Below are 10,709 nucleotides of genomic sequence, written 5' to 3'. Positions count from 1 at the left end.
CCCCAAGGCTCCAAAGGGTCCTCGGGAGCTCCACCCAAGAGGCGTCGGCTGCGCAGGCGCAGATCTTGTCTTATGCCCCCGGCGGCCGTTCAGGGCATGGGGACTACGATTCCCAGGATGCCTTGGGAACTAAACAGCTGTCGTCATCCATCCATCCGTCTGTTCATCTTCCTCCCTCCCTCCCTTCCTTTCCTTCCATCCATCTATCTATCTTACCATCAACCCATGCATCTATTCATCTATCATCTTCCTTCCTCCCTTTCCTTCCATCCATCCATCCATCCATCTATGTTATCCATCATCATCCATCTATTCATCTATTTCTTCCTTTTCTTCCATCCATCCATCTGTTCATCTTCCTCCCTCCCTTCCTTTCCTTCCATCCATCTATCTTATCCATCCATCCATTCATCTATCATCTTCCTCCCTCCCTTTCCTTCCATCGATCCATCTGTTATCCATCATCATCCATCTATTCATCTATTATCTTCCTTCCTTCCTTCCATCCATCCATCTATTCATCTTCCTTCCTTCCTTTCCATCCATCCATCCATCCATCTATCTAATCTATCCATTATCATCTATCTATTCATCTATCATCTTCCTTCCTTTCCTTCCTTCCATCCATCCATCTATTCATCTTCCTTCCTTTCTTCCTTCCTTTCCATCCATCCATCCATCCACCCATCTATATCTATCTATAAACTTATCCATCATCTATCATCTTCCTTCCTTCCTTTCCTTTCATCCATCCATCTATCTATTATCTATCCATCAACATCCATCTATCCATCCATCCATTAATCTAACATCTCCCTCCCTTCCTCCATTTCCTTCCTTCCATCCATCCATCCATCTAGCTCGCCCATCCATCCATCCATCCATCCATCCATCCATCCATCCATCCATGCATCCATCTCTTAAGCCCGTTTCATTTTTCCACTCCTCATTGGGCTGACTACTCATCCCTTCTAATAATATTTCAGGCAGATCGTACACCAGGCCCTAACCAGCAAGGAGCCGTGTGACTGTGCTACTTGGCAACTCGGTGTGTTGCCGTTGTCGTCCTGGGAAGGCGAGAGAATAAAAAGCAGCGGCACACAACCTGGGAAGATTAAATATCCAAAGAATTTATTTAGTTAAAACTCTTCGAAAAAGCCCCTTGACTTGCAAGGGCACAGCAATGCCCGCATTTTCATGGAAACCGTAAGCCAGGATTCTCCTGCCCCCCCCCCCCCCCAATGTTGCCCACAAGCACCCGGATGGCCTCCCATCCGGAGAAGCACAGCCCATTCCGGCAGGGCCAGCCTGCCAGCCACAAAGCTGTGACGCATTTGGCCTCATTCCAGTACTTGGGACTTAAACCATAGAGCAGTGTTTCTCAACATTGGTGACTTTAAGTCCTGTGGACTTCAACTCCCAGAATCCCAGCATAGGAGCAGAAGCAAGGAAGGGAGGAGAGAGGGAAGGAAGGAAGGAGAAGGAAGGGAGAAAGGGAAGAAAGGAAGGAAGGAGAAGAAGAAAGGGAGGAGAGAGGGAGGGAGGAAGGATATGAGAAGAAGCAATGAAGAAAGGAAGGGAGGAGAGAGGGAAGAAAGGAAGGAGAAGAAGAAAGGGGGGAGAGAGGGAGGGAGGGAGGAAGGAAGGAGATGAGAAGAAGCAATGAAGAAAGGAAGGGAGGAGAGAGGGAAGGAAGGAGAAGAAGAAAGGAAGGGAGGAGAGAGGAAGGAAGGGAAGGCGATGGGGATGAGAGAAAACAAAGGAGGGAGATGCGAAGCAAAAGGGGATGTGAGGAAGGAAGGAGTGAGGGAGAAAGGAGGTAGAAAGGAAAGAAAGATGGGGAGGAGAGGAAGGGAGGAAGTGTAGAGGATGGAAGAAAGGAAAAAGAAAAAAAGGAAACAAAAATAGAAGGAGAGAGGAAGGAAACGCTAAGAGAAAGACAACGAAAGGAAAGATGGAAAGGAAGGAAGAAAACAGGAATGAAGGGAGGAGAAAGAGAAAGGAAGGAGGGAAAGGAAATGGAGGAAGTAAAGGGAAACGAAAGAGAGGGGAAAAGGAGAGGATGGATGGAAGGAAGGAAGGAAGGAAGGAAGGAAGGAAAGAGAAATGTTCAGGCACTGGTAAAGCTATCAACAATATTCCTCCGTAAAATGCCAGGCTCGCGTATCGCCGTTCTTTTGAAAGTCCCAGAAGGCGCATTCATCGTTTGTGGGCCGAGGGCCGGCATTCTCGCAGCCCCCCCCCTCCCCACAACCCAAAGGGCCTTAGGCAGAAGAAGGGCCAAAGAGCCACATTTTCCTCGGAGCGCTATCTGGCGGCCCTTCTTTGCCCTCCCTGGGCCTGTCCCTGGGCCTGCAGTTGGCGCAGGCGCAGCTGGCGCAGGCGCAGAGCGAGGTCCTTGGGCACCTTCCCGCCCTTCGCCAGGATCTCCCGCAGACGCTGCTTGGGGGTCTTGGTCAGGCGGAAGTCGCAGAGGGTGGCGTTGTCCTCGTAGGTGACGTGGCAGGTTCGGCTGGCGGGGTGGTAGCCCTCGGCCGTGGCGGTCACCTCATATTCGCCAGGGTTGAGAAGGCGCCAGTAGTCCCCGTCGAAAGCTGCCAGGGGAGAAATGGAAGAGAAATCTCTCTCAACTGGGCTGCTTTCTTGCAGACGTTTCGTTACCCAGCTAGGGAATATTATCAGTGCTAGAAGGGAGTGGGGCTTGTGGAGAGAAGGAGGAGGAGGAGGAAGAGGAGGAGGAGGACGATGACTGTGGGGTCCTTAGTGCTCTCTGAGCTTGGATGTTTCTTGCAGACGTTTCATTACCCAGCTAGGGAATATTATCAGTGCTAGAAAGGAGTAAGGTTTGTGGAGAAGAGGTGGAGGAGGAGGTGGGATGTGGGGTCCTTGGTGCTCTCTGAGCTGGGGGGTTTTCTTTTAGGCATTTCATGACCCAACTAGGGAACACCATCAATGCAGGAAGGGAGGGGAATTTGAAGAGTGGAGGAAGAGGAGGAGGACTGTGGGGTCCTTAGTGCTCTCTGAGCCTGGATGTTTTCTTGCAGATGTTTCACTACCCAACTAGGTAACGTCATCAATAAATGTTCAACAGCACTGATGACATTCCCTAGTTGGGTCATGAGACATCTGCAAGGAAACCTGTCAAAATATTCATGACTGGGAGAGACATGGGAACAAGGTCAGCCAATGGGAGCTTAGACAGATCTGAGTCTGTGCAGAGAGTTGAAACAGAAACTTAAGCAGCCTGCTGCTCTGAGAAGTAAACTAGCAGTCTGCCTGGGCTTGTCTGCTGAAAGGAATGGCGCAGTGGTTAAATGCAGCACTGCAGGCTACTTCAGCTGACTGCTGTTCTGCAGTTCAGCGGTTCAAATCTCACCGGCTCAGGGTTGACTCAGCCTTCCATCCTTCCGAGGTGGGTAAAATGAGGACCCGGATTGTTGTTGGGGGCGATATGCTGACTCTGTAAACCGCTTAGAGAGGGCTGAAAGCCCTATGAAGCGGTATATAAGTCTAACTGCTATTGCTATTGTTTGCCTGTAGCTCTCCTGCCTTGTGTTTCCTTGGGAGAATCACCTGTTGGTATTGTACATTGATTCGTCTATTCTTATGTACATAACGGAGTTAATGAATCCAGCTGCATCAGTTCTCTGGATTTGAATTCATGCAACAAACTCTAACAAAAACCACCCAGCTGAGAGAGCCCCAAGGACCCCCCAGTTCAACCCTGAGCTACAAAGGTTCTCCTTTCTGGGTCAACGGAAGAGGCGCCGTTGCATCAGCTGCCCACAGGAACCTTGCCCCACCGTTCGCTACCTGTCCTGATATCATGGTTGATGCCCTCAACAGAAATGATGGCATCAGCGATTCCTCGCTCTGTGTCTTTGTCCCGGACGATCCCCTTAATCCCTCGGTGGATCTGAAAGGAGACAAACGATTAGCTGGCAGATTGTGGTGAAGGCACCCAACCAGAGAGCAGGAAATGGTGAGTTCTAGTCCCGTGTCAGGGCACAGACGCCACAAAAAACACCCCTTGTGGACAATGGGCTTGCCTAATTGTGGTGATTCACTTAACGACTGCCACAAAAAAAAAGATTGGCGCAGTCACGTGATGACCTGCTTAACGATGGGCGTGACTTAGGTCCAGCATGGCTTATGGCTCAATTACGGTCATAAGTCAGAGGACTTCCTGTATACCAAATCCCATGTTGCCGTTCTCAAGTCTTCTGCCAAGGGAGTCCTTGACTCGCAACAGTCCGTTTAGTGACCATTTGAAGCTACAACGGCACTGGAATGGTGATTGGTGATGATGTTCACATTTATGACTGCGCCTGTGGTCACCAGGGATCAAAATTTGGACCCTTGGCAACTGCCTCGTATCTACGACGGTTGCCGGGTCCCTGTGGTCCCCCCTTTGCGACCTTCTAACCAGCAAAACAACCGGGTTACTAAACCCACCCACCCTGCAGTGAAACAACTGTGTCAGGAGAAGTTGTACGATAGGGCAAAGTTGCCTCAACAACCGTCTCGCTTAGCAACGGAAATGTTGGGCTCCTCAATTGTGGTCGTAAGTCAAGGACAGCCTGAATGCAAGGAACTGGGCTACCTGGATGATCACTGGGCCGGGATCTCCCACAGGATTTATCAAAGTTTGGAACCGATCCCAGGATCCTGGGTTAAAACACGGGATTGGAGGCAGGGGGAGACGGATAGAGGTGACCCCCTACCTGTTCCATGTACAGCAACAGGGATTCCCTGTTATTCTCCCACTCCTGGGGAAGCTCCGACTCATGCGGGAATTTGTCGCAGGAGAGCTCGATGGTCACCTCAAAGCAGTTGGTGTGCAGGTAGCTGAAGTCATTCATACCTGCAAGGGAGGAGAATCTGAGCAGTCATCCCAGTGACCCTGGGGCTAGAGTGCTCCAACCTTTCTGGGTCGGTGGCTTGGAGCAGGAAGGCGGGGAAGGGAGGGGGGAAGGGCAGGGAAGGGCCCTTTACACACGCATGCTCATGTGCGAACGTGGCTGCCCGTGCGATGCAGAGAGTGGCAATGGTAGTGATTGCTCCATGTTCTTGATAACATCAGCACGAGGTCTGTGCGCATATGCGTACATGCACACGCATTAGCCAGCCAGTCATGTGGCTGCAGCCCAAGGTTGGGGACCCCTGCCCTAGGGAACCTCCTCCTCTGATGGGGCTTAACCCACAAGTGATATAACAAGAGACGGTTTGGTGTAATGGTTCAAGTGCTGTCCCAGAAATCAGTATTTTGAAGACAGGCTGTTGAGGAGGAGTCTACATTGTGACTGTGCATCTCTATTCAACAGTGAAGGGACGCAGGACTAAAAACCTCCTGCAGGAAGCACAGCTCCAACTTCTCAATGACTCTGGTGACCCTGAAGACACAGACTGACTTACAAGTGGCCTCAACAGCCCTCTAAAAGGATGAAAATGACCAGCTGTCTCCAAGGAACATGAATCCTTCCTTTACCCACCATCCAGTCAGAGCTGATGGAGGTTCTTGGATGGGAAGTGAAACGTCTTCAAAGAATCTTGTTCACCTCTGACTGGATGGTGGGGAAAGGAAGGATTGATACTCCTTGCGGACAGCTGGTCGTTTGCATCCTTTTTAGAGGGTCGTTGAGGCCACTTGGGTGTTTATCTCTGTCCTCAGGTTCAAAGAAACACCAGAAAATCCAGTTGCCTCTTGAAAAACAAAGCACCTTTGGGACAACCCTTTACTGCTAGTCCTCATGGAGGAATGTCCCGTTCACCTACTTCCCGGCACGGTGTGCCAGTTGGCTCCATTGATGATGTTTCCCTCCTGCATGAAGTCCTCGTAGTGGCACAGCCGCCGTTCGTCGTCTACCATCACCAGGTTGGAGGTGGCGTAGACGGTGGCCAGCCATCGGAAGATGGGGTCGTCGGCGGTGGGGGTCAGCTCCTGGGCTTTCCAATAGGTGCGGGTCATGTCGAAGGGGTAGGTCACCACCAGCTCCCCTCCGTGCAGGTTGGCGCTCAGCACGAAGGGATAGCGCTGCATCCAGTTGATAACCGCCCGGGTTTCTGGGGCAACCTTGGCAGGGAAAAAACAGGATGAGCCAGAGCAGAGATGCCCTCCCTTTCGGGCAGGGGTCTCCAACCATGAGGCAAGTTTACAATTTGTGGCCTTCAACTCCCAGAATTCCTCAGCCGGCTGAGGAATTCTGGGAGTTGAAGGCCACAAGGTTGGCTGAGGAATTCTGGGAGTTGAAGGCCACAAGGTTGGCTGAGGAATTCTGGGAGTTGAAGGCCTCAAGGTTAGCTGAGGAATTCTGGGAGTTGAAGGCCACAAGGTTGGCTGAGGAATTCTGGGAGTTGAAGGCCTCAAGGTTAGCTGAGGAATTCTGGGAGTTGAAGGCCACAAGGTTTGGCTGAGGAATTCTGGGAGTTGAAGGCCACAAGGCTGGCTGGCTGAGGAATTCTGGGAGTTGAAGGCCACAAGGTTTGGCTGAGGAATTCTGGGAGTTGAAGGCCACAAGGCTGGCTGGCTGAGGAATTCTGGGAGTTGAAGTCCCCAAGACTGGCCGCTGAGGAATTCTGGGAGTTGAAGGCCACAAGGCTGGCCGCTGAGGAATTCTGGGAGTTGAAGGCCACAAGACTGGCCGCTGAGGAATTCTGGGAGTTGAAGGCCACAAGGTTGGCTGAGGAATTCTGGGAGTTGAAGGCCACAAGGTTGGCTGAGGAATTCTGGGAGTTGAAGGCCACAAGGCCGGCTGTCTGAGGAATTCTGGGAGTTAAAGGCCACAAGACTATCTGGCTGAGGAATTCTGGGAATTGAAGTCCGCAAGGCTGGCTGGCTGAGGAACGATTGTTAAGGTGCATTTTAACAATCCCATGGATTGCTTTTTCAGGTGGTCCTCGACTTACAACCATTCGTTTCGTGACCGTTCCAAGTTACAACGGCATTGAAAAAAAGCGACAGGGCCGTTTTTCACACTTATGACCGTTGCAGCATTCCCCATGCTCACATAATAAAAAATCCATTGGCCACTGACTCACATTTATGATGGCATCCCGAGGTCACACGATCCCCATTTGCGACCTTGCGACAAGCAACGTCCACGGGGGACCCAGATTCACTTAACGACCATGTTGCTAACTCAACAACTGCAGTCTTTCCCCTGAACAACTGTGGCAAGGATGGTCGTAAAACGGAAGAGAACTCACTTAACTACTGGCTCACTTAGCCCCCAAAAGAGGAAACTTTACGCTTCCCTGCGGCTGTCCATCGCGGTCCATCTGTCTCCAATTGGTCTATGGCGGTACCAATGCTTGAAAGAGGGGGGGGGAGTAGAGGAACCAAGAGGGAGGAAGCTGGGCATCCGGGCCAGCCCTCTGCTAAGGGGGGTCCGGCGTGAGACTTACCGTGGCGTTGGGGAAAGTATACGACTCTGGGATGGGGATGTAATGGTTGGGGAACTTGTGGGGCACCAGCTCGGCGTCCTCGGCATCCCACAGCTGCGTGTTGAGGTCGGCAAAGTTGTGGTTGAGATCAAAGCCTTCGTATGTCCATCGGCCCATCGCCCAGCCGGACATCTCCGAGCCCTGCAGAATCGCCAGAGAAAGGAGGGGACGGAGACCTCACCATCTGGTGCTCCTCCGGATGGACCGGTTTGGGGAGCTCAGTAATCCACTCCCCACTTACATCTCCCCCCCCCCCCCGAACAGGAAAGCAGGCCATGGGGTGGGACTCAGCTACCGAGGATGTCCCTCTGGAGGGACCAGGTAAAAGGGCCTTCTCGGTGGTGGCTCCCGCCCTGTGGAACCTCCTTCTCCAGGGATAAGATTGGCTCCGCCTTTGCTGCTTTTCCCCAAAGTTTTGAAGACTGGTTTGATGAGTTGGTCTGGGGAGACCCATTTGATTGCTGTGTTTGAGTGTGGACTGAAGCGTGAGTTTTTAACTGGGAAGGAGGGAGGGAAGGAAGGAAGAAGGAGGTGGAAGGGGAAGAGAGGAAGGAATAGAGAAAGGAGGAAGAGAAAGGAGAAGGAAGAGAGGGAAGGAGGAGGAAGGGGAAGGGAGGGAAAGGGGCAGGGAGGGAGGCAGGAGAAAGAGAGGAAGAGAGGGAGGGAGGAAGAAAAAGAAAAAGGAGGAAGAGAAAGAAACGGAAGGAAAGAAATGATAAAAAAGGAAGGAAGGAGGGAGGAAGGAAAGAATAGAGAAAGGAGGAAGAGAAAGAAAGGAGGGAGGGGAAAGAGAAGAAAGGAGGAAGGAGAAAGAGAGGAAGGGAGGGAGGTAGGAAAAGAAAAAAGAGGAAGAAAGAGAAAGAAAAGGCGGGAAATAAAGAAAGGGAAAGAAGGAAGGAGAGAGGGAGGGAGGGGAAGGGTGGGAAGAAGAAATAGAGAAAGGAAGGAAGGAGGGAAGGGAGAGAAAGAGGCAGAGAGGGAGGAAGGAGGAGTGAGTGGGGGAGCAGAGGTGGGTTCCTACCAGTTCGCACCAGTTCGGTAGAACCGGTTCGTCAAATCTACCGAACCGGTTAGGAGAGGTTCTACCAGTGGACCCGGAAAGCAGGCCACACCTACAGAAGAGGTTCCAAAAATTTTTGAAACCCACCCCTCGGGGGGGAGGAAGGAAAAGAAAATGGAGGAAGGAAGAGAAAGAAAAGGAAGGAAAGAAAGAAAGAAAAGGGGGGGAGGAAGGAGCAAGGAAAGGAAGGAATGAAAGAAGCAAGCAAGCAAAAGAAAGAGAAAGAAAGAAAAGAAAAAAAGAAAGATCTTCTCTCAGATTTCCTTTGTAAGTGAGATTCGGGGGCCTTTCCGGATCGCCAGAAACTGACTTTAAACTTTATTTTATGGGGGGGGTTGCAAGGCTTTTGCGAAATCCTTCCCACAAGGGCAACTTTGATGGAGGAAAGCAGAGTTGGGCAGAGGAATGGGGCGGCTCTCCGAGGACAGACAGACAGACAGACTCCCACCCCCCACACCCCCACAGTATCACGCACCAGCTTGTAGGCCGTCTCGTAACCATCGGGGTTCATGGAGGGCATCAGGTGGATCCGGGTCTCAGTGACCAGCCTCCGGACGCGAAGGTTACCCTGCTTGTATTCCTGGCACAGATACTCCATCAGGTTCAGCACCAGCTCCCGGCCCAGCGCCTCGTTGCCATGCATGCCGGCCACGTAGCGGAACTCCGGTTCTCCTGCAATGGTGGAAGGCGAACGTCTTGTGTGGGTTTCTTGAGGGATCCAAGGACCCCATTTGTGGACCCCCCCCAAAACCCCGATCTGTGATTCTCAACCTTATAATTGGGACATGGGTGGACTTCAACTCCCAGAATTCTCGGCTGGCTGAGAAATTCTGGGAGTTGAAGTCCACCCGCCTTTGACTTGCCAAGATTGAGAAACACGGAGAAAGCGGCGAGAGAGATTGCAAGGCTAGCTAGGGGGATTCTGGGAGTTGAAGTCCACCCAACTTATCCAGGCTGAGAAACACTGGATAAACTAGATTGTAAGGGCAGCTGGGGAGTGTTGTGGCCCAGTGGATCTGGAAACAGAGTCGGACAGTGAGGAAGTTGGGGAGGAACATGGGCCGGTCTTGGGGAAGGCTCTGATGAAGGGTCTGTGTCGGAGGCAGAGAGGGAGGCCGGATGCCAGTTATCAGCTGCCTTCAGTGTCGGAGATCAGTGGGGCAGAAGAACAGCTGGAGCCTGTTCCCAGTGTGCGCAGGCGCAGAGCTGCCAGGCGAAGGGAAGAGCTAAAGAACAGGGGTCGACTTGGGAGTGAGGCCACAGGTGGACGGTGAATGGCTCCTCCCAGAGGAAATAAAAGAGGAGCGAAAGGGGAGTGGAGCTTGCAGGAGACACTTAGTTCATTCCTGCATTCTTGGCAAGTATTGTGGCATCTGAAAGCTACCCACTGGCCACTCTCCAAGGTCAATAGTTGTGAACTCTCTTGGGAGACTATGGGAGATGAAAGACTTTGCTGGAGAGGAATTCACTGTCAATCAAATGAAAGGGGTTATCGGGACGAGGACTCGGCTTCGTGTTGCTGGAGACGCCTCGGTCAGAAGAGGGGGATTCTGGGAGTTGAAGTCTAATCAACTAGCCCAAGTTGAAAAACTCCGGATAAACTAGATTGCAAGGCTGGCTGGGGAATTCTGGGAGTTGAAGTCACTTTAAGACTTGTGGACTTCAACTCCCAGAGTTCAATTCTTGGGAGTTGAAGTCCACAAGTCTTAAAGTTGCCAAGGTTGGAGACCCCTGAACTTGATAGTCTGATTTGGACCCAGTCAGCAGAGAAACTACTTGTCAACGGATACAAGCCACGATTCCCATCCTCTGCAGCCAAACTCCGATTAAACTCTCTTCCTGCAAAACGTAGAGAGCATCCCGACATGCCACTCACCTACTTCGTGCTGCCCGGGGTTGTCTGAAATCTCCATGACGTACATTTTCAACCCCAAGTAACTTTTCCCGATGCTGTATATCCTTGTGATATCCGGACAAGTCTCGCTGACTCTTTTCATCAACTGACGGGAGAAAATTAAATTTCTCTCAATTAAAAACTCTGACATTGAAGAATTGATGGTGATCGGATATTTCAGGCCAAAAACAGCCTGAAAACGGTCCAAAACTCTATATTTTTTATACAAAACTCATAGAATTGGATAAGATATTAACAGGAACTGATGAGAGAGTGATAAATTTTTTTATAGTTATTTACTGCGTATTAACT

The 10,709-nt window shown here is 51.2% G+C and overlaps 1 protein-coding gene across 1 annotated transcript in view; it reads right to left on the bottom strand.

The window, feature by feature from the left end:
• Nucleotides 1-2,056: 2,056 nt before the first annotated feature.
• Nucleotides 2,057-10,709, bottom strand: part of LOC116523204 (probable carboxypeptidase X1) — a 9,653-nt gene continuing 1,000 nt past the window's right edge. The window contains exons 2-8 of the mRNA XM_032238291.1: nt 10,380-10,609; nt 8,979-9,175; nt 7,405-7,584; nt 5,776-6,073; nt 4,725-4,864; nt 3,814-3,916; nt 2,057-2,594 (exon numbers count right to left, since the gene is read on the bottom strand). Coding sequence (XP_032094182.1) covers nt 2,308-2,594; nt 3,814-3,916; nt 4,725-4,864; nt 5,776-6,073; nt 7,405-7,584; nt 8,979-9,175; nt 10,380-10,609 — 1,435 coding nt within the window. The 3' untranslated portion in view covers nt 2,057-2,307. The remainder of the gene's footprint in view (nt 2,595-3,813; nt 3,917-4,724; nt 4,865-5,775; nt 6,074-7,404; nt 7,585-8,978; nt 9,176-10,379; nt 10,610-10,709) is intronic.

The sequence above is a fragment of the Thamnophis elegans genome, unplaced genomic scaffold, assembly GCF_009769535.1.
Source record: "Thamnophis elegans isolate rThaEle1 unplaced genomic scaffold, rThaEle1.pri scaffold_101_arrow_ctg1, whole genome shotgun sequence".
Classification (NCBI taxonomy): Eukaryota; Metazoa; Chordata; class Lepidosauria; order Squamata; family Colubridae; genus Thamnophis; species Thamnophis elegans.
This window is presented reverse-complemented; position numbering and strand designations above follow the sequence as displayed.